The 21,731-nt window shown below is 62.1% G+C and overlaps 2 protein-coding genes across 7 annotated transcripts; both read right to left on the reverse strand.

Annotated features, from left to right (window-relative positions):
* Positions 1 to 2,059: 2,059 nt before the first annotated feature.
* Positions 2,060 to 8,002, reverse strand: TCF19 (transcription factor 19). Of its 5 annotated transcripts, none has more exons than XM_050920570.1 (5): positions 6,656 to 8,002; positions 4,376 to 4,991; positions 3,598 to 3,911; positions 3,389 to 3,472; positions 2,060 to 3,224 (listed from the first exon to the last, which is right to left on the reverse strand). In XM_050920570.1, the coding sequence occupies exons 1-3, from the start codon at positions 6,927 to 6,929 to the stop codon at positions 3,677 to 3,679; spliced, it is 1,125 nt and encodes a 374-aa protein (XP_050776527.1). In that variant the 5' UTR covers positions 6,930 to 8,002; the 3' UTR covers positions 2,060 to 3,224; positions 3,389 to 3,472; positions 3,598 to 3,676. The 5 variants fall into 5 exon arrangements, with proteins under 5 accessions (XP_050776527.1, XP_050776526.1, XP_050776528.1 ...); XM_050920569.1 differs by having other exon boundaries at positions 3,389 to 3,554; XM_050920571.1 differs by having other exon boundaries at positions 2,060 to 3,181; positions 3,389 to 3,911.
* Positions 8,003 to 10,139: 2,137 nt separating this feature from the next.
* On the reverse strand, positions 10,140 to 21,514 carry CCHCR1 (coiled-coil alpha-helical rod protein 1). Of its 2 annotated transcripts, none has more exons than XM_050920558.1 (18): positions 21,401 to 21,514; positions 20,526 to 20,627; positions 20,125 to 20,368; positions 19,447 to 19,999; positions 18,956 to 19,077; positions 18,756 to 18,873; positions 18,232 to 18,342; positions 17,951 to 18,094; positions 14,479 to 14,589; positions 14,079 to 14,185; positions 13,598 to 13,710; positions 13,179 to 13,257; positions 12,737 to 12,861; positions 12,378 to 12,566; positions 11,186 to 11,287; positions 10,947 to 11,098; positions 10,683 to 10,818; positions 10,140 to 10,345 (listed from the first exon to the last, which is right to left on the reverse strand). In XM_050920558.1, the coding sequence occupies exons 2-18, from the start codon at positions 20,593 to 20,595 to the stop codon at positions 10,221 to 10,223; spliced, it is 2,601 nt and encodes an 866-aa protein (XP_050776515.1). In that variant the 5' UTR covers positions 20,596 to 20,627; positions 21,401 to 21,514; the 3' UTR covers positions 10,140 to 10,220. The 2 variants fall into 2 exon arrangements, with proteins under 2 accessions (XP_050776515.1, XP_050776516.1); XM_050920559.1 differs by having other exon boundaries at positions 21,420 to 21,512.
* Positions 21,515 to 21,731: the final 217 nt, after the last annotated feature.

The following is a 21,731-nucleotide window of genomic DNA, read 5'->3' on the forward strand; positions in this document are numbered from 1 at the left end:
CTAGACCCGCAGTGACTCCAGACCCAGGACAGGAGGAGTTTAGAACCACCGTGATTCCAGAACCACACAACCCCCTCCAGGATCCTCAGGGTCCAGCTGCTCCACAACAAACCCCCTGGGACCCCACAGCCCCCCATCTCCCGTCCCAGGAACCTCAGGGGTGGATTCTAGATCAGCCACATTCCTCTAGACTTTGTAGCTCTCTTTTAGGGAATGGTGTAAATAGTGTAAGACTCTTTTTCTCCAGCAGGAGGCGAGAGGGTCCTGACTCCTCTGGCTGCATCCCTGCCACCTGCTTCCCCTCCGAGCTTTTCTCTCTCTCTTTTTTTTGCTGCTGAATCTGATGTGGGGAAAGTGATTTGGGTTTCACTGGGGGGAGCGAGAATCCTGGGCCATGTCTTGCCGGGAAGCTGCTGTGCGCTCGAGCCTGCCTCTTGGTGCCTTATTAAATGACTCGTTACCCAAACGGCGTGTGGTGTCCATGTCTGGCTTTGTAACATGGGGAACAGCACCCCCTTCCCGTCCTTCCTGCAGCCCAGTACCCGCTGCTGAGCCCCCCACCCCGCAGCCCAGCGCCCCCTCCTGCCCGGTTCCCTGCAGCCCAGTGTCCGCTACTGGGTCCCCAGCCTGCTCCGTGCAGCCCAGCATCCTCTCCTGTCCCGTTCCCTGCAGCCCAGCACCCCCCCACCCCATTCCCTGCAGCCCAGTTCCCCCCAGTTGAGCCCCCCGCACTGTTTCCTGCAGCACAGCACCCCCTACTGGCCCCCACCCCGCTCCCTGCAGCCCAGTGCCCTCTCCTGCCCTGCTCCCTGCAGCCCAGCAGCCCCTGATGAGCCCCCCCGCACTGTTTCCTGCAGCACTGCACCCCGTTCTGGGCCCCCACCCCGCTCCCTGCAGCCCAGTGCCCTCTGCTGAGCCCCCCACCCTGCAGCCCAGCACCCCGTCCTGGCATTCCCTGCAGCACAACACCCCCTACTGGGTCCCCACCCTGCTCCCTGCAGCCCAGTGCCCCCTCCAGTCCCGTTCCCTGCAGCCCAGCGTCCCCTGCTGAGTCCCCGCCCCGATCCTTGCAGCCCAGATGCGCACAGGTCCAGCACTCGGAGCCAGGGACAGCGCCCCCTCTAGTTTCTGAGGCAGAGCTCGCAGTGTGACTGCACCACACCTTGCTGCATGGAGTGAGAGGCAGTGTGCGGCTCCAAGCTCCAGCAGGGAAGCTAAGACATGACTCAGGACTCCGGTTGCTGGCTCAAGGAGGGGCCTGGCTGGGCAGGATTTAACACCCCCCGCCCAGGCCACGGCTACCTCTCCATCTCTTCCCAGCCAGGAAACCCCCTGCCCTGGGCCAGCGCTGCAGCCCTGACACTGCCTCTTCTCACTGGGGCAGGTGTAACAGGAAAAGACTGACGCTCAGGTCATGGGGGCAGCAAGAGAGAGAACCCAGGAGTCCTGGCTCCCAGCCGCCTTGCTCTAACCACTAGGCCCCACTCCCCTCCCTGAGCTGGGATAGAACCCAGGAGTCCTGGCTCCCAGCCCCCTTGCTATAACCACTAGGACCCACTCCCCTCCCTGAGCTGGGATAGAACCCAGGAGTCCTGGCTCCCAGCCCCCTTGCTCTAACCACTAGGCACCACTCCCCTCCCCACCTGAACCTGGGCCGGGCAGAGAGCTGCCTACAGCTTCGGTTTGGTTGTGTAGGACCCGATCTGGGGAAGCGACCGCTGTGGCCAGCAGGGAATGGGACCGAACTACAGATGACAGAATAAATCCTGTGAGGGGGTCTTGGTCTCCCAACTCCCTGCCCCCTGAGCCACAGTTCCCCCCTGGGGGTGTCCCTCAGCGTCTCCTGCCCCCGGGAGTCAATTCCCAGGCTTGCAATACCAGCCTCCCGCCAGCAGGCGCGCAGTAGCTGAGGCGGGAGCTAGGCACACCCTGTGCTGCAGCAAATTCAGAGTGGGCGGCAGTTACACACAAACCATTCGCCGGGGGTTGGTCCAGCGGTGCAGGTTAGACTGCAATGGGCGCAGGTAGAGTGGAAGGGTGGAGAAAAATGAACAGGTGATTGGTTAGAAACCCCTTTTTTTGGTACCAGAGCGAAAGAAGGAAAAAATAACCCAGGGGAGAGGTGGATCCGTGTCTCTGCCCGTGGCTGGGCCGGGGGGGCATTCACCAGCGTCGTGGGCGGGAAAGGTCCGGTTTAGGAGTAGGAAGAAGAACCCCGTTTTAGGAACAGGCTGAAAACTCCAGTGCTTCTGGCCTTTCCGGTGCCTTTTCACTCCCTTCTTTTCCGTCTCCCCTCCCCTGGAAGGAAGAAGGGAGCGGGAAAGCGGCTCCATGGGAGGCCATGCTGATTGGGATTATTCGCACGGGGAAATCCAGGCGCATGGAGAAGCAGCTGCTACGGAAAGAAGGAAGGGAATGGAGTGTAAAGACTGGCAGACGATTCAATTGCACGGGGTGTGTGTGTCTTGGATGCCCTCCTGGAGTCCCCGTGGGTGTGGAAACAGCCAGGTCATCTCCTCATGCAAGGCTGCACAGCTGTCTTGTTTTGTCACGAGGGCCGCGTGTAATCTCTGCGAATTGTCTGCTTCAATGTTCGTGCTGCACACGACTGCTGAATGCTCTGATGAGGCACCGGGCAAATGTCCAGCCCAGTTGGGAGTGATATCCCAGCACGGTCAGCGTGAAGCGTGGCTCACGCATCAGCGCTCTATTGGCACTCACCCGCTGGGCACATTTTCACAACCCATAGTTCACGTGTGCTGAGGCTGGATTGTGGAGCCAGTGCCCCACAGAGGGGAAAGGCCCCGTGTTCCATTCCCTGCTCCCCTGCAGGGAGACAAAAATCCCAGCCCAGGGAGGACGTGCTCAGCTCCCTGGTTTGCACAATTGTCTTTGCACTTTTGCACAAGTCACAAGCCGGGCATCTTTTGTTTCCATTGCCAGCCATGTGCCCGGCTTACGTTTCTTGCTTCCCTCTCCTCAGCTGTTTTCACCCAGTCTTCACTTGGCTGGCATGGCGTCACTAGCCGCTGTGAGGGTGTGCATGTTTTCACCCGCCACTGTTTGTGCGTGCACAATCGCCTGGCACAATTTCACCAGTCATTGCTTGTCTCCCACAATTCCACCAGTCCCTTCTAAGGTGTCATGTTTCACCTGTCGCTGCTTGTAAGTGCAAAATCGCCTGGCATGGTTTCACCAATCACTGCCTGTGTGCACACAATCGCCTGGCATGGTTGCACCAGTAACTGTCTGCACGCACAATCGTCTGGCATAGTTTGACCAGTCACTGTCTGTGCGTGCACAATCGTCAGGCACGGTTTCACTAGTGGCTGTCTGTGTGCGCACAACCGCCTGGCACGGTTTGACCAGTCACTGCACGCACAATCACCTGGCACGGTTTCACCAGTCACTGTCTGCATGCACAATCGCCTGGCATAGTTTGACCAGTCACTGTCTGTGTGTGCACAATTGCCTGACACAGTTTCACCAGTCAGTCTGCATGCAGAACTGCCTGGCACAGTTTCACCAGTCGCTGTCTGTGCGCTCACAATCGCCTGGCACGGTTTCACCAGTTGCTGTCTGTGCGCTCACAATCACCTAGCACGGTTTCACCAGTCGCTGCCTATTTTGCACAGTCTCTGGGCCACCCCGTGCTCCGTGTCTTCCTGCCCTTCAGCTACGTGCAGCAGCCCCCGCAGCGGAAGTCGGCCTCCTGGACGGCACTGTAGCTGCAGCCCACGCAGGCCACATGGAACCAGGCGTCGCAGCCGTCGCACTGCACCCACTGCACCGTCTCGTCCTGGGGCAGGCGGCAGCGCGGGGCTGCGCAGGGCTCTGCTGCCAGCAGCGTCTGCGAGAACACCTGGCAGGTGTCACGCAGTGGGTGCTTCCGCGGCCGCCCCCGCCGCTTCCTGCAACGGGATGGGAGAGGTGAGCGATGCCAGGCCTCCTGCTTTAGGGGCATCGGCTCCCATCCGGCCCCAAGGCAGGGGACTGGCTAGCTCAGGGTGGCAGGGAATGGGGCCCAGGGCCTGCCCCTCTAGGGGGCACTGGCTGGCTTCACTAGCCCCTAATGTCATCACAGGATCCTACAAGCCAACTGCTGCCTCAGTGTAAACCCGACGGCTCCCCCTTCACCCAGGCTGGCCTCTCAGAGGTCCCAATGCCAGGCTGGAGCCCCCACACTGTACTATAAGTTTGGGGCCTTTCGTGCGCCCAGCTCTGGGGTGGAGCACTGCAGGCAGTGTCACTTGTAACACTGGCCGGATGATGACTGCTGAGGGTAGCAGGGCAATCTCCGGCCCTTTCGGGGGAGATGTAGGTGCTATGATCCTGCCCCCTCCACAGAGCATGCTGGGAAACGGACTCTACTCACCCGCTTGGCGTGACCTGGACCTTCAGTCGCTCGTCCGGCTGCGCCCTGCCGCTCCCCGCCCCCTTCGGCGCCCTCCGCAGCGGGCTCTGGCAGCTGTATCCGTCCGGCTCACAAGGCCACTGCTCCTCGTCCAGCCGGGTCACCTCATCCTCCAGCTCAGGGAGCAGCGTGTGGGCCGACTTCCGACGGTTCCTGGAGGCCCCGGGCCGGGCGGTCGGCTCTGACCTTGGGCCCCGGCTCAGGGTGAAAGTCAGTGGCTCCGGTTTGAGCTTGCTGATGCTGCCGATGGAGCTGAGGATCAGGGTGGCCTTTGGGCGGGAAGGGCAGGAGGGCCCCACCGGCCGGGCTAGCGGCCGGATGCGATGGTTGCCGCCGGGCAGCACGGGTTTGAAGCCGCAGGGGAGTGGCCAGGGGGCCTTGGGGGCCGTGATGGCGGCGAAATCCTGGGGCTGCACCTGCACCTTCTGGAAGAGGAAGCAGAACTCCGAGTCGCCAGGCGGGGGCGCCAGGGCGCAGCCCTCGGGCACAGGGTCCGGGTGGCCGAAGGTGACCAGGTCTCCGTCGCTCAGCTCCAGGCGCTGGCCCCGGGGCACCCGCACTGCATTGACGTAGGTGCCTGGCAGAGATGGGAAGGAGAGAGCGGGGTGAAGGGGAAGGCCAGAGGTACCCGGCACAGGTGGGTGTGGGCTAGTGGCCATGGGGGAGTGAGTCCTGCTCATGGGAACCACCGAGTTCACGGAGGGGACATGCACAGAGCTTTGGGTCAGGGAATTCCCAGGGGGGGTTATTTTAATTAAATAAATAGAGGTAGAAATGGATGGAGAGATGATAGATATTGGGGGAGAAAGATTAGAGAGATGGGGGTATATGGGGATGGATAGACAGACAGACAGACGTGTAAGGGGACAGACGGACAGACAGACGTGTACAGGGACAGACGGACGTGTACGGGGATGGACAGACGGACAGATGTGTTTGGGGACGGACGGACAGATGTGTTTGGGGACAGACAGACAGATGTGTATGGGGACAGACGGATGGACAGACGTGTGTGGGGATGGACAGACAGACAGATGTGTATGGGGACAGACGGACGGACAGATGTGTTTGGGGACGGACGGACAGATGTGTTTGGGGACGGACGGATGGACAGACGTGTGTGGGGACGGACGGATGGACAGACGTGTGTGGGGATGGACAGACAGACGTGTATGGGGATGGACAGACAGACAGATGTGTATGGGGACAGACGGACGGAAGGTGTGTGTGGGGATGGATAGACAGACATGTATGGGGACAGACAGACGGACAGGTGTGTATGGGGATGGATAGACAGACGTGTATGGGGACAGACGAACAGACAGACGTGTACACGGATGGAGAGAGACAGGTAGATGTGTATGGGAGGGATAGATAGATAGACAGACCAACAGAGGAGTATGAGGGGTGAGGGACAGACGGACGGATGCCTCAAACCAGTGGTTCTCAATCTATTTATCATTGTGGTCCACGTATGCAGCCCACAATGTGTTTTACCTGGGCCACAGGCTGAGAACCACAACATCCCCCCGCCACACCCTATGCCCAGTGCCTCCTGCCCAGACACTGCTCCACAGCGTGCGGCTGGGAGTGGAGCCCTGAGAGCAAGGACGAGCGGCAGAGACCCCAGATGCTGCTGTGTGGGGCCGGGCGGCAGCCCCAACACTGACCCCAGACTCTGTAGGGCTGCGCGGCAGCCCCAGACCCCACAGAGCCAGCTGGTGACCCCAATGCACCACGCCGGACAGCCAGGACCCAGCACGGCCCGGTAGCCATTCACACACGGCTGTGTGCTAACTGGGCCACATGTAGCCTGTGAGCCCAGAACTGCTGTCTTAGACAGCGGGGTGTGTACAGGAGAACTCTGAGAGGGAGAGCGGATTGGCTGTGTGTGAGATAACTTATCCTCTGGGATCTTGTCAGTCGCCACTGACACACAGCCACCTCTGGGGTGGGGCGTGTTTAGTGGACACCCAAGGACCCTGCACTGGGCTGACTGGCCTGGGCTGAAATGCAGCTGCCTCTGGGGTGTGGCTCGGAGGCTACCGACCCGGGAGAGTCTTTAAACAGGAAGTGAAAAGGAAATCATCTCCGATGCGAAGTGCAAAAGAAGGAATTAACTGAGTGGGGATCCAGAACAACGGTGTTGAGACATTGGAACCAGTGCTGACTGCCAGGGCACAGCCCTCACTGCTGAGCTCCCGCCCCACTCCCCCCAACACAGCACCCCCGAGCCCTCACCGTGGGTGCTGCAATCCACCAGGCAGACCCGCCACTCCCCGGCGGTGCTGTGCGGGTCCCTCTCAGCATGGATCTCAGCATGGACGCGGGACACCAGCCCCGGGTTGCACTCCGACACTAGGGGGACATCGCAGACCTCGGCCCGGCGCCCCAGCCGGTAGGTGCAGTGTGGCCCGGCTGGCCGGAAAGTGTGCAGGTCCCGGTTCGGGTCATCCCCCGGGCAGGCTGGGCCCATCCGCAGCAGCTGGAAGCAGGGCAGAGCCTCAGACGGCATGGCCGGCTCCCTCTCCCCAGCATTGGGGAGGGGGTGCTGGGAGTCAGGACTCCTGGGTTCTATCCCAGCGCTGGGAAGGGAGTGGAGTCTAGTGGGTTAGAGCAGGGTGGGTGGGGGCAGGGCTGAGAGCCAGGACGCCTGGGTTCTATTCTTCTCTGAACAGTTTACTGGCTGAGACCGGAGCAACTCATGGTAGCAGTGGCTGGAAATTTATCCAGCTCCTGCCCCAGCCTCTTCTGCCCTGTGCGTGTGTTGGGGGGGGGAATTAATTCCCTCCCATAACCTCCCTCATTATCTAGCTGACAACACAGTAACTCATGGCATCGTCTCCTCACCCTGGCTGCTGCTAAAGTGCACTGGGGACCCTGCTACCGCCCTCCGGGGGCTCAGGGGAGCCAAAGCATGGGGGTCTTGGAGGCTGAGATGGAGGGAGAGGGACGGGTTGGACCCCTCCCCCTTCCCCAGCTCTGGATCCCCTTTGCCCTCCTGTGCAATGCAGTTCTGGAGCCTGGCAAAGTCCTTTCCCAGCTCTAGACCCCCTGCTCTATGGCTCTAGAACCCCCTCTTCCTGACAGAGCTCCGGAAATACCCTCGTTCTGCACTTGTCTCTCGCTGTTCCCTCTGCCCTCAGGATCAAGAACCTCTCACGATCGCCATTCTAGAAAAGCTGCCCCCCCACGGGAGATGGCTCCTGAACATCGTGTCTCTTGGCAACGCTGCTCTAGAACTCACACCCTGGTCAGCATGGCGCCCAGGCTCCTGAGCAGCTGGAGCCCTTGTCTGACCCCTCCTCTCGGTGCTGGCACTCTAGAACCCCGGTCTCCTAGCAACGCAGCGCTACAGCCCCCCGGCCTCCAGGGCAGCGAGGCTGGTGGGCATGATCCCTGGTCGCCTTGGCAACAAGGATCTAGAACTTCAGCCTCCTTGGCAACACAGCTCTAGAACCCAGGCCTTGCTGGTAACCAGGTCCCCCGGTGACGTAGCTCCAGGACCCCGGTCTCCTTGGTAACAGGGTCCCCCTGGTGACGTAGCTGCAAGCCCCCAGTCTCCTTGGTAACGGGGTCCCTCTGGTGACGTAGCTGCGAGCCCCCGGTCTCCTTGGTAACGAGGTCCCTCTGGTGACGTAGCTGCGGGCCCCCAGTCTCCTTGGTAACGGGGTCCCCCTGGTGACGTAGCTGCGGGCCCCCGGTCTCCTTGGTAACGGGGTCCCTCTGGTGACGTAGCTGCTGGCCCCCAGTCTTCTTGGTAACAGGGTCCCCCTGGTGACGTAGCTGCGGGCCCCCGGTCTCCTTGGTAACGGGGTTCCTCTGGTGACGTAGCTGCGGGCCCCCAGTCTCCTTGGTAATGAGGTGCCACCAGTGACGTAGCTCCGGGACCCCGGTCTCCCCCTCCCCTTGTCTCGGCCCGGGGCTGAGCGTCCGCCAGCCACAGCCGCTGCCCAGGCTCCCGTGCGGCGCGCGCTGCCTGGGGAGTCGCTCGCTGATTGGCCGAGCCGGGACGGGTGGGCGCGGTCGCTGCTCCCCATTGGCTCTGACCTGAGCGGCAGCTCCCTGATTGGTCGGAGCCGCGGAATCACGTGGGGAGTGGGCCGGCGGGCGACTGCTGATTGGCCGAAGTTGACAGGAGAGGGGCGGGGCCGGAGAGCGAGCGCTTCAAACTGTGGCGAGAAGGGAGGGGCGCGCGCGCATGCGCAACGGGGCAGGAGCCAGGTGGGTAAGGAGCCAGGAGAGAAGGGGCGGAGCTCAGGGGAGGAGCCGGGAGGGAAGGGGTCGAGTGAGGGGCTCAGGGAGGGGCGGGGTCCAGGTGAGGGGCGGGGCTCAGGCAAACAGAGGGGCGGGGTCTAGGTGGGGGCGGGGCTCAGAGAGGGGCGGGGCGGGTCCAGGTGAGGGGCGGGGCTCAGGCAAACAGAGGGGCGGGGTCTAGGTGGGGGCGGGGCTCAGAGAGAGGCGGGGCGGGTCCAGGTGAGGGGCGGGGCTCAGACAAAGGGAGGGGCGAGGCTCAGGGAGGGGCAGGGTCTAGATGAGGTGAGGGGCTCAAGGAGGGGCGGGGTTCAGGCACAGGGAGGGGAGAGGTCCAGGTGAGGGCCGGGCTCAGAGAAGGGCAGGGTCCAGGTGAGGGGAGGGGCTCAAGGAGGGGCGGGGCTCAGGCAAAGGGAGGGGCGGGGCTCAGGGAGGGGCCGGGCTCAGAGAAGGGCAGGGTCCAGGTGAGGGGAGGGGCTCGAGGGGCGGGGCTCAGGGAGGGGAAGGGTCCAGGTGAGGGCAGGGCTCAGGCTCAGGGAGGGGCCGGGCTCAGGGAAGGGCAGGGTCCAGGTGAGGGGAGGGGCTCAAGGAGGGGCGGGGCTCAGGCAGGGGCCGGGCTCAGGGAAGGGCAGGGTCCAGGTGAAGTGAGGGGCTCAGGGAGGGGCAGGGTCCAGGTGAGGGGCGGGGCTCAGGGAGGGGCCGGGCTCAGGGAAGGGCAGGGTCCAGGTGAAGTGAGGGGCTCGAGGGGCGGGGCTCAGGGAGGGGAAGGGTCCAGGTGAGGGGCAGGGCTCAGGCATAGGGAGGGGCAGGGCTCAGGCCCTGTTTTTTGCAGGGGGAGGAAGGTGTTACAGGAAACGGGGAGGGAAGGAACCCGACCCTCAGCAAAGGAAATGGGGGGGGGCATTGGGGAGCAGCTGGGCTGGGGGAGCAGCGGTGGCCCCGTGGCACCGATCCAGCACCCAGGCCCGGCCTGCAGGGAGCTCTTAGCTCAGGTCTCTCCCGCACCCCCCCCTGCAGCCCCAGTGACTAACTTGGGGGGTGGGGCAGCCCCACCTTTCTTCATGGTGAGACCAGCCTGTGACATGTGGGGGGACCTGGCCTAACATCGGCCCTGCCCCTGCTGAGCAGCATGGGTGGGGGCAGGAGCTGGGGTGTGTCCCAACCGCTGGGGGGCGCAAGGGGTCAAGGCAACAGCAGGGGGCCAATCATTAAGAAACGTGGGTAATTAACAGCACCTGCTAATGGGGGTGCGCGTGTGTGTGTGTGCGCACACAAAATCCACAGGATTTCCCCACATACACCTTGCCGCAAACAAGGTATGTGGATCTAGGAGGGAAGTGGAGTCTAGTGGTTAGAGCAGGGAGGACAGGAGCCAGGCCTCTGGGGTTCTCTCCCCAGCTCTAGGAGGGGACTGGGGTCTAATGGTTAGAGCGGGGGTGGAAAGGAGCCAGAAGACAGCTACAGGAACGTGTTCGTGTTTAATTCAAATGATCTTTATTCCACATCCATGAAAACCAGCCACCAGACGGGGAGCAGCTCCCCCAGCCCTCCATCAGGACGGCCCCTCCTCATCCTTGGCGCTGCCTTCCTCCCCTGGCGGCGTCTCCTCCTCCTCCTCCTCTCGCAGGAGGGCCGTGCTGAGGCTCTGCAGGTCGTCCAGCACCGCGGCCAGGGTCTCTGCGGGGAGACCAGCATGGGGGAGATCGTAGCAGGTGAGGGTCGGGGGGCCATAGCCCCGCCTGGGTGGGGATCCTGGAAGGGGGGAGGGGAAGGCAGGAGGGCCACAGCCCAGGCTGGAGGGACTCGGGTGGGGGCCCTCTGGGTGGGCCATGGCCTGGAGGAGGAGTGTGATCTGGGTGGGATCCGAGCAGAGGGGAGGCAGGGGGGCCACAGCCCAGGGGAGGCAGGGGGATCCTAGCCGGGAAACTCTGGGTGGGCCACAGCCCAGGCTGGAGGGACTTGGGTGGGGTGCCTCTGGGTGGGATCCCGGAGGGGGCTGGAAGCAGGTCAGTACCTTTGGAGGGAGGCCGGGCTCCCCCTTTCCCCAGCGGTGGCTGCTGGCCAGGCCCTACTGGCTCCCCTGGGTCCCGCCGGGCCGCCAGCCGGTTCCGCTTGTACTGGGCCAGGAGCCCCTCCTGCCGCAGTGTGGCCTGGGGGGAGAGGTGGGGTCAGGAAGGGGGGTGCATGCGGCTCCCGCGGGAGCCCAGGCCTGGGACACAGGGGCTGCGGACAGGCACTGGGGGACTCCGGCAGCAGCACCCCCCAACCCAGCACCTACCATCAGCAGGTTCTTGTCTCTCTCCAGCGCCTGGAGCCGCGCCCCCAGCCGGCCCGTCTCCTCCCGCTTGGCTTCCTCCTGCAGCAGCGCCAGCTCCTGGCTCCTGGCTCTGTCCCGGGCCGCCTGGCGCTCGGCCTGGCGCAGGGCCACCACTGCGGGGAGACGGCGGGTGAAGGGGCTGCAGGGCGGGGGGGCCTGGGGCTCGGCTAGCTGGGAGGGCTGGGGGAGGCATCTCTCACCGGCCTTCGTGTGCTCCCTTCGGGCCTCGCTGAGCCTCTGCTCCAGCGCCGAGAGATCCCGACGCAGCTGCGTCTCCACCTCCGTCACCTTCTCCTGGAGGGCTGGGGGGCAGAGGGGGGTTAGCACTGACTGCCAGGGGAGAGCGCCCCCTGCTGCGCCCCGATCCCTGGTGCCCCCAGGCCGGCTCCCCACAGCCCAGTGTCCCCCACCAAGCCCCTGGTGCCCCCGCTGACCCTCGCCACCCCCAGCCCTGCTCCCCGATACCCCCTGCTGCTCACCCCCCCAGCCAGCTCCCCACAGCCCAGTGCCCCCAACCAAGCCCCTGCCCCACTCCGCATGGCATCCCCTGCTGCTCCCTGCAGCCCAGCACCTCCTGCAGAGCCCCCAGCCCGCTCCCTGGTGCCCCCACCGAGCCCCCGCCCCGCTCCGCACAGCATCCCCTGCTGCTCTCCGCCCCACTCTCTGCAGCTCGGCACTCCCTGCCAAGCCCCCGCCTTGCTCCCTGGTGCCCCCCATTGAGCCCCCACTCCAATCCCTGCAACCCCCCACCGAGCCCCCGCCCCGCTCCGCATAGCATCCCCTGCTGCTCTCCGCCCCACTCGCTGCAGCTCAGCACCCCCTGCAAAGTCCCTGTCCTGCTCCCCGGCACCCCTCACCGAACCCCCACTCCAATCCCTGCAGCCCCCCACCGAGCCCCCGCCCCGCTCTGCATAGCATCCCCTGCTGCTCTCCGCCCCACTCGCTGCAGCTCGGCACCCCCTGCCAAGCCCCCGCCCTGCTCCCTGGTGCCTCCCACTGAGCCCCCACTCTAATGCCTTCAGCCCCCCACTGAGCCCCCGCCCTGCAGCCTCCCTCCAAGCCCCTGCTCCGCTCCCTGCAGCCTCCCTCCAAGCCCCTGCTCCGCTCCCTGCAGCCTCATGCCCCTCACACCCCTGCAGCATGGCCCCCACGCTGACCCCTGCCCCACTGCCCACAGCATGGCACCCCCGCCCTGCAGTATGGCACCCCTCCGACCTTTGCCCCACTTCCCGCAGCATGGAGCCCCCCACCCTGCATATGGCACCCCTCCACCTCTGCCCCGCTTCTCCTAGCATGGCACCCCCCGCTGATCCTCTCCCCTCAGCATAGCACCTCGAGCTGACCCCCATCCCGCTGCCTGAAGCACCCCCCCCAGCCCTCCCCACCCCGTACCTCTCTCATATTCATGCCGCAGCCCAGCCAGTTCCCGTCTCAGCCCCTCGGCCTCCTCCAGGCTCTCCCGCAGCTCCTGCTGCGTCCCCTCCAGCTGCCCCTGCTGCTGCCGCCGCTCCCGCTCCGCCTCCTCCTTCTGCTCCAGTGCTCCCTGCAGGCTCCGCGTTACCTCCCGCAGCTCCCGCTCCGCTGCGACAGGACAGGTTTGTTATTGACCTGCCAGGACCTTGGGCCTCCTCCCTGCACCTCCAGATGTGGCCAGTAGGGGCCGCACCACAGCCAGTGGTGAGGAAAGACTGTCAGGTGTGGTTCCACCTGTGCCACCGGGGGCACCGTCGAGCTCGACCCGGCCCACGTACCTTTCTCCCGGGCTTCGGCCACCTGCTGCTCGAGGATCTGGGCCCCCTTCTTCAGCTCGGCCACCAGACGGTCCCGCTCCTGGTGCAGCAGGGCCAGCTCAGCCCGAAGAGCCTCGTGGGACAGGCTGGGAGGGAAAGGGGGAGCGAGGGAGTCAGATGACCCCTTGCAGGAGTCCTGGCTTCCAGCTGCCCCTGCTCTAACCACATGACCTCAGTCCTCTCCCAGCGCTGGGGATGGAACCCAGGAGTCCTGGCTCCCAGCCACCCATACTCTAACCAGTGGACCCTACTCTCCTCCCAGAGCCAGGGATAGAACCCAGGACTCCTGGTTCCCAGCCCCTCGCTGCTCTAACCACTAGACCCCACGCCCTCTTGGTGCCCCTACAAGCGCTGTGCCATCGGCTGGTTCCTATCCCCTGGGGTGGGGCTGGACAGGACTCACCTGTCGTTCTCTGACCCAGTGGCCTTGGGCTGTTCATTTCTCTGCAGTCGAGCCAGGGCCACTTTACGAGACACCAGCCCTGCAATGGCACAGATGTAGAGCTATTGCCCAGAGATGCAGCCAGCTCTGGGGCAGGGTGGCTGGGAACAGCCCCACAGGGATGCTGCAGGGGATGGCCCATCTGGTGCTGAAATGCAGCCAGCTCTGGGTCAGGATGGCTGGCAACAGCCGCACAGTAACTCCACTCAAAAGTTTGGGACATGAAGTGAAGGGGGATCATGTACCCTGTTGAGACCCACAGAAGATATGATCCAGGACACTGGGCTGGATGGGCCCATAGGTCTGCCCTGGGGCAAGCAGGAGACTGGGATAAATGGGCCCCGTCGGTCGGATTCAGTGCTCTGGTTCATCCCTCTCACCTTGGATGGTGTCGACTCTCTTGGCGGCGAAGGTGACTCGGTTTCCCAGCCCCGCTAGGTTCAGTGCAGCCGCCTTCAACTCCGCCTCCTGCCCCTCAACCTGCTGGTGGAGCCTGTGGTCAGGATGAGACCGAGAGTCAGAGGGCATGACCTCCACACCCTCATCAATCACACACCTCAGTCCCACCCTCCAGGCCTGTGACCCCAGAACTGGAGGATGAGGGGACAGATGGGGTCGTGACCTCAATCACACCAGCCCCAGGGGCTGATGGTCCACAGATGCCAAAACACTACAGCAAAGGATTCTGGGTAGCAGGGTAGTGGCGGGAGCAGCTGGTTATAAGTTCATGCTAATAGAGGGACAAGATCAGAGTCAGAGATCCTGGGTGGGGCCAGATCAGAGCTGGCATCCCCTAGAGAGGAAAGGCCTCTAGTCCCCAGGGGCCCCCCCATTTGTCCGTAGAGCGCCTCCCAGTGGTACCTGCTCACGATCTCCACAAGACCCCGCAAAGCGCCTTCGGCTGTTTCCGCCCGGCGCTGGAGACGCTGCCCTGATTCCTCCTGGTGAGACAGCTCGGCCCGGAGCCTCTGCAAGGGAGCAGAGTGCCAGTGCCAGTCCCAGCCAGTGCCTGCCCCAGGTGCCATCCCTCGCCCCCTCCGAGCGAGCCAGTGCCCACCCCGGGTGCCATCCCCTGCCCCCCTGAGCCAGCCAGTGCCTGCCCTGGGGCTGGATGGGAGGTGGTGCCCCCTAGAGGGGACAGGCCCCATTCCCCGCCCTCCTGAGCCAGCCAGTGCCTGCCCTGGGGCTGGATGGGAGCCAGTGCCCCCTAGAGGGGAAAGGCCCCTGCCCCATTCCCCGCCCCCTTAAGCCAGGATCAAACCTTGTTGTTCACTCGTTCCATATCGGCCTCAGCTGTCTTGTCCTGAAGACTGTGAAGCAGCAGCGCCACCTTCTGGTCCCTCGACTCCACTTCGCCCTGCAGCTCTGAGACCTAGGGAAAGAGTGGGGGACAGAGCTACTCCGGGGGAGATTCTGCGCATCCGCGGACGTGGCCAATCCCTCGATCTCGCACACTTTTGTATTTTCCCGCATAACAAACGTTTTGCCTAAGAAGTGCTGCGGTTCTGCCTTTTGCCCACCAGAAGGCGCTGTGGCACCAGAACAGCTGGCTGATTTCCTGAGACTTTGGAAGTGGAAGACAGCGTGGGTGAAAGTGACCATGAAATGGAAGAGTTCATGATTGTAAGGAATGGAGGGAGGGAGAACAGCACAATACAGACAATGGATTTCAAGAAGGCGACTTCAGCAAATTCAGGGAGCTGGTAGGTAACAGCCCAAGGGAAGCAACTCTAAGGGGAAAAACAATTGAAGACAGTTGGCAGTTTTTCAAAGACACATTATGGAAAGATGGGAGGTCTGGCAAGAGACCCCCCTGGCTTACCAAGGAGATCTTCAATGATCTAAAACTCTAAAAAGAGTCCTACAAAAAGTGGAAACTCGGTCAAATTACAAAGGCTGAATATAAACAAATAACACAAGTCTGTGGGGACAAAATTAGAAAGGCCGAGGCACAAAACGAGATCAAACTAGCTAGAGACATAAAGGGTAACAAGAAAACATTCTACAAATACATTAGAAACAAGAGGAAGACCAAGGACAGGGCAGGCCCGTTACTCAGTGAAGGAGGAAAGACAATAACAGAAAACGTGGAAATGGCCGAGGTGCCCAATGACGTCTTTGTTTCGGTTTTTACCAAGAAGGTTGGTGATGACTGGACACTAACATAGTGAATGTCAGTGAAAACAGGTATCTCTGATCTCGTTATCTCTAGCTTGCTTGCTAGCACACATATATACAACTGCCCCTGGATATTTCCATTACATGCATCTGAGGAAGTGGGTATTCACCCACGAAAGCTCATGCTCCAAAACGTCTGTTAGTCTATAAGGTGCCACAGGATTCTTTGCTGCTTTTAGTGAAAACAGGGTAGGATCAGGGCTAAAATAGGGAAAGAACGAGTTAAAAATTACTTAGAGAAATTAGGTGCCTTCCAGTCACCAGGGCCTGACGAAATGCCTCCTACTCCAGGAGCTGACTGAGGAGATATCTGAGCCATTAGCGATTATCTTTGAAAAGTCATGGAAGACAACAGAGATTCCAGAAGACTGGAAAAGGGCAAATCTAGTGCCCATCTATGAAAAGGGAAGTAAGGACAACCCGGGGAATTACTGCTTAACTCTGTACCCGGAAAGATAATGGAGCAAATAACTAAGCAATCAGTTTGCAAACATCTACAAGATAATAAGGTGATAAGTAACAGTCAGCCTGGGTTTGTCAAGAACAAATCGTGTCAAACCAACCTGATGGCTTGTGACCCTGTTAAAGAAAGTTTGTGGAAGGGGGGAAGTGGTAGACAGGGAATATCATTAGTAAGGCCTTTGATACTGTCTTGCAGGACCTTCTCATACATAAACTACAGAAATACAATCTGGATGGAGCTACTATAATGTGGGTGCAGAACTGGTTGGAAAACTGTTCCCAGAGAGGAGTTCGCAGTGGTTCACAGTCAGGCTGGAAGGGCATCATGAGTGGGGTCCGCAGGGATCAGTTCTGGGTCTGGTTCTTTTCAATGTCTTCATCAACGATTTAGCTCATGGCAAACAGAGTACACTTATAAAGTTTGCAGACGATACCAAGCTGGGAGGGGTTGCAAGTGCTTTGGAGGACAAGATGAAAATTCAAAATGATCTGGACAAACTGAAGAAATGGGTCTGAGGAAAATAGGATGAAATTCCATAAGGACAAATGCAAAGTGCTCCACTTAGGAAGGAACAATCAGTTTCACACATGCAGAATGGGCAATGACTGCCTAGGAAGGAGAACTGCGGAAAGGGATCTGGGGAACATAGTGGATCACAAGCTAAATATGAGTCAACAGTGTAATACTGCTGCAAAAAAAAGCAAAAAGGCCTCAGCTGGAGTATTGTGTCCAGTTCTGGGCACTGCATTTCAGGAACGATGTGGACAAACTGTAGAAAGTCCAGAGAAGAGCAATAAAAATGATGACAGGTCTACAAAACATGAGCTATGAGGGAGGACTGAAAACACTGGGTGTGTTTAGTCTGGAGAAGAGAAGCCTGAGAAGGGACATGAGAATAGTTTTCAAGTACATAAAAGGTTGTTGCAAGGAGGAGGGGGAAAAATTGTTCTTCTTAACCTCTGATGACAGGAGAAGAAGCAATGGGCTTAAATTGCAGCAAGGGAGGTTTAGGTTGGACATTAGGAAAAGCTGTCAGGGTGGTTAAGCACTGGAATAAATTGCCGAGGGAGGTTGTGGAATCTCCATCATTGGGGACTGTTAAAAGCAGGTTGGACAAACGCCTGACAGGGATGGGCTAGATGGCACTTGGCTCTGCCCTGAGGGCAGGGACGGGACAAGGTGACATCTCAAGGTCCCTTCCAGTCCTAAGATTCTACGCTGTGTCCTAGCGCCACTGCGCCCTCAGGTGGGAAAAAGGCGGAACTGCAGCACTTCTTAGGCAAAATGTATTTTATGGGGTAAAATACAAAATTCGATGCCCAGTTCTGCAGAACCCCCCAGCTAGAATTCACCACAGCACCCTGCCCGTGGAGCCAGGTTAGGACAGAACAGGGCACACGGGGCTACTGGGAGGGGTCACACACTGGAGTTCAGAATGGCTAGTCGGTGGCATAGACTGGGGCATGGGATGTGTTAAGCCTGGGGGCTGCAGAGACCCATGGGGCTGTGGGGTGCAGGGACACAGGCAGATGTGCCTGATTGAATGGGAGAGCTTAGGGTCAGCCAGGGTCTGCATGGAGGAGAGTTCCCAACACCCAAACAATCTCGCCCCCGCTCCCCCAAAGAAAAACCTCCCACCCACACCCAACACCCTCCAGGCTCCTTCCCTCTCCCTCAGCTCCTCCGTTACCCCTGACTCCCCCAAGCCCTTGCACTGCTTCTGACGGGTGAAGGAAATACAGCTCTGTAGTGTCATTTAGATGAATTACACAGCGTTGTGTATTAATATGCCTCGTAAGGAATCCATTTGTCAAAAAAATTTACCAGAATCTTTTTATGTTGGGTCTGTATTGTTAGCAGCATACTCGCTAACAGATAGTTTGAAATAAATGACCAAAATAATTGTAAGTGGCATGATTCTATTGTGCTATTTTGACAAATCAAATATGCAGAATTTTGGTGAGTTTTCAAATATTGTGTGCAGAATTTAATTTTTTTGGCACAGAATTCCCCCAGTATAGAACCCAGGAATCCAGGCTCCCAGCCCCCTGCTCCCAGCACTAGATCCCACTCCCCTCCATCAGGCCCTCACCTTTCTCTGGAGCAGGTTGGTGGCATCCGCGTGGCCGAGTTCCTGTGATCTGAGCTGCACCATGAGGGCAAAGACCTTCTCCCGCCAGCGGCTCAGCAGGGACTGGCTCTTCTGGGCTGGCTCGGGCTGCAGGGGGTCACAGGGCTGGAGGGAGACATTGGGTCAACACCAGGCTACAGCGCAGCCCCCTGCAGCACAGCGCCCCCTAGAGCCGTCCTGGGGAACTGGGCCAGCCCTGGGTACCAGGGGAAAGCGACCCAGTGGTGCCAGGGGGCCGTTACCTTCCTGGTCAGCTCCAGCTCCTGCAGGGCCAGGATGTCGCTGAGCGAGGCCAGTCTGAGCTGCAGCAGCTCTGCTGTCGTCCTCAGGGCGTCGCGCTCCCCTTCTAGGTGCTGGGGGTAAGGGGAGGGTGTGAGTGCCCCCTGCTGAGGGGATCAGTCTTGTCCCGGTGTGTGTCAGCGTTCCCTGCTGAGGGGGGGGGCGGGTTTCAGTCCTATCCCCCACATGTGTGTCAGCGCCCCCTGCTGAGAGGGGAACAGTCCTGTCCCCCCCATGTGTGTCAGCACCCCCTGCTGAGAGGGGATCAGTCCTGTCCCCCCCACCATGTGTGTCAGCGCCCCCTGCTGAGAGGGGATCAGTCCTGTCCCCCCCACCATGTGTGTCAGTGCCCCCTGCTGGGGGAATCAGTCCTGTCCCCCCATGTGTGCCAGCGCCCCCTGCTGAGAGGGGATCAGTCCTTTCTCCTGCAGGATGCAACAGGAACTGCCCGTGTGTAGCTCGTGCCTCCAGAGCCCCCCCTTCTCACCTGCACCTGGCCGAGCAGCTGCTGCCTCTCGGGGCCCAGCCCGCTCCCCTGCTCCCCCATGTAGGTCCGCAGCTGCTGCAGAAGGGCCTGCTGGGAGGCCAGCTCCGCCTGGGCCGCGCTGTGGGGGGAGAAAGCAGGGGGTTGACACATGAGGATGGGAGCTTCCTGCCTCGAGGGTGCCATCCCGTGGCTGTTCCTACCTGAGCTGCTCCAGCAGGCTCTGGTGCTCCTGTCCCTTCACCTCCAGCTCCTGCTCCAGTTGCAGGGCCTGCTGCCGCAGGGAGCCGACTTCAGCCCCATGGGCCTGGCAGAGACGGGAGAGCTGGGGGGAGAGAGGGGACCTGGGTGGGAAGAGAACCCAGGAGTCTTGGCTCCCAGTCCCCCCTGCTCTAACCCGCCAGACCCGACTCCCCGCCCAGAGCCAGTGATAGAACCCAGGAGTCCTGGCTCCCAGTCCCCCCTGCTCTAATCCACCAGAACCCACTCCCCTCCCAGAGCTGGGATAGAACCCAGGAGTCCTGGCTCCCAGTCCCCCCTGCTCTAACCCACCAGACCCCACTCCCCGCCCAGAGCCAGGGATAGAACCCAGGAGTCCTGGATCCCAGTCCCCCCGCTCTAATCCACCAGACCCTACTTCCCTCCCAGAGCTGGGATAGAACCCAGGAGTCCTGGCTCCCAGCCCCCCACTCACCTCAGTCTGGTGCTCCCCCAGCGCCCCCTGCAGACGCTCTGTCGCCCTCTGGGTCTGGGCCTTCCCTTCCTCCAGCGCCGCCTGCAGCTCCCCCCGCACCACCACCAGCTCCTGCTGGTGCTGCTCAGTGGCCACCTCCAACTCCGCCTTCAGGGCGTCGGCTTCTGCTTGGCCACGCCTCCTCTGCTCCTCTAGCTCCGCCCTCAGGACTTTAGTTTCTGCTTGGCCACACCTCCTCAGCTCTTCCAACTCCGCCTTCAGGGCAGTAACTTCTGCCTGGCCACACCTCTTCTGCTCCTCTAGCTCCGCCCTCAGGGCATTGCCCTCAGCCTGGCTCCGCCCCCTCAGCTGCTCCAGCTCCCCCTGCAGGCAGGCCACGGTGCTCTCCCTGGCGGCCACCGTGGCCTCCTGCTGGAGGGCGGCAGCTCGGAGCCCAGCTAGCTCTGCCTCCAGCCGCTGGATCTCGTGGAGCTGGTGGGAAATGAGCTCAGCCTGCTGGGCTATGGGCAGGGCGTGACGGGCAGTTGGGAGCTCCGCCTCCCTGTCCAGGGACCTGCAGGGGAGGGAGACATGGATGTGGGGCCTTTCACTTCTAGGGGACTGGCTCTGATCCTGCTGCGGAAGACAGGGAAGAGACTGGCTGGCTCAGGGGGCAGGGAATGGGACACGGCCTTTTACCTGGTCCTGGCTCCAGGCTCCTCGGACTCCAGGCTCGCTCTTGCCCTCCCCCTGGGTGCCCTGGCGCCCCCGGCTGTCCATCTGTGCAGCTCATCTCTGAGGCGCTGGTTCTCCTGTCTCAGCTCCGTAAGCTCCTGGGGCTGCCAACAGGGCGGCCCGGCCCTCCAGAGCGTCGGTCCAGAAGCAGCCAGGGGAGGCGCCGACCGGCTCTGGAAATGGGAGGGAGGGATCAGCCCCCTAGGACCTATGGGAGAAATGACATGGAATGGGACCCAGGCATCCGGGATGGCAATGCATGGGGCTCGTCCCTAGGGTGCCGGAGATGGGGAATGGGACCCAGGCGTCCGGGACGGCAGCGTGTGATGCTGGGCTGAGGGGACACTCAGAGCTGTGGATGTTACCAGGAGGTCTGAGGGCTCCGAAGGCAGCTGGTGGGTCCAGGTGACCCCTGGACTCTTCCCTCTTGTCCATTGTCCTGGGGGCGGCCGGAAGACTCCCCGTCCCTAGAGGGGAACAGATCGGCTCGTCTCTCTGCCCCGGCCACGTGCCCACCGGGCAGCTGCTGCAGCCTGGGAACTTATGATAGACCCTACGATAACATCCCGAGCTGCCACACAGCGCCAAGCAAGGCAGAGCCTCCACCCCCCATTCCCATCCCCCACAGTCCCCCCCCCCCCGCAGGGCACGCCGGGAGTCTGGCCCCCCCCGCACGGGGCACGCCGGGAGTCTGCCCCCCCCCCGCGCGGGGCACGCCGGGAGTCTGGTCCCCCCCCCGCGCGGGGCACGCCGGGAGTCTGGTTCCCCCCCCCCGCGCGGGGCACGCCGGGAGTCTGGTCCCCCCCCCCGCGCGGGGCACGCCGGGAGTCTGGTTCCCCCCCCCCCCGCGCGGGGCACGCCGGGAGTCTGGACCCCCCGGGCGGGGCACGCCGGGAGTCTGGTTCCTCCCCCCGCGCAGGGCACGCCGGGAGTCTGGTCCCCCCCCCCGCGCGGGGCACGCCGGGAGTCTGGACCCCCCCCCCGCGCGGGGCACGCCGGGAGTCTGGTTCCCCCCCCCCCCCCGCGCGGGGCACGCCGGGAGTCTGGACCCCCCCCCCCGCGCGGGGCACGCCGGGAGTCTGGTCCCCCCCCCCGCGCGGGGCACGCCGGGAGTCTGGACCCCCCCCCCGCGCGGGGCACGCCGGGAGTCTGGTCCCCCCCCCCGCGCGGGGCACGCCGGGAGTCTGGTCTCCCCCCCCCCCCGCGCGGGGCACGCCGGGAGTCTGGTCCGGGTCCCCACCTGTCCGCACCCAACTCACTCCAGCTCCCCCCTCCGGGCTGCGCGGAAACCTCGCGAGACCAACAGCCTCTCCTCGCGCCAGGGGCCCACGGGAACCCGAACGAGCCAATCAGCAGAAAGGGGGCGGGGTCATAGCGAGGTACGAGGCGTTCCCCTAACTAACCAATCCGCGCTGAGGAGAGGAGTCAGCGGGAGGGACATGAGCCCTAAGCAGAACTGACCAATCAACGGGGAGAACGGGAGCCAGTGTCTCCGCCCCCAGTCAGTGCTGACCAATCCCAGCTGTAGGAGGCCAGGGCGGGGAGGATTGAGGAGGAGCTGGGGGCCGGGC

Source organism: Gopherus flavomarginatus, chromosome 12, assembly GCF_025201925.1.
Source record: "Gopherus flavomarginatus isolate rGopFla2 chromosome 12, rGopFla2.mat.asm, whole genome shotgun sequence".
In the NCBI taxonomy this organism is placed as follows: Eukaryota; Metazoa; Chordata; order Testudines; family Testudinidae; genus Gopherus; species Gopherus flavomarginatus.

Excerpts from the sequence above, each read along its gene's own strand:
- TCF19 (XM_050920570.1), bottom strand. The coding sequence starts at position 6,929 with ATGCCGTCTGAGGCTCTGCCCTGCTTCCAGCTGCTGCGGATGGGCCCA. Across the intron at positions 4,992-6,655 it reads GGTGGATTGCAGCACCCACG|GCACCTACGTCAATGCAGTG; the intron begins GTGAGGGCTCGG and ends CATCTCTGCCAG. Across the intron at positions 3,912-4,375 it reads GTCCAGGTCACGCCAAGCGG|GAAGCGGCGGGGGCGGCCGC; the intron begins GTGAGTAGAGTC and ends ATCCCGTTGCAG.
- CCHCR1 (XM_050920558.1), bottom strand. The coding sequence starts at position 20,595 with ATGGACAAGAGGGAAGAGTCCAGGGGTCACCTGGACCCACCAGCTGCC. Across the intron at positions 14,186-14,478 it reads TGGAACGAGTGAACAACAAG|AGGCTCCGGGCCGAGCTGTC; the intron begins GTTTGATCCTGG and ends GCTCCCTTGCAG. Across the intron at positions 10,819-10,946 it reads GAGACAAGAACCTGCTGATG|GCCACACTGCGGCAGGAGGG; the intron begins GTAGGTGCTGGG and ends CTCTCCCCCCAG.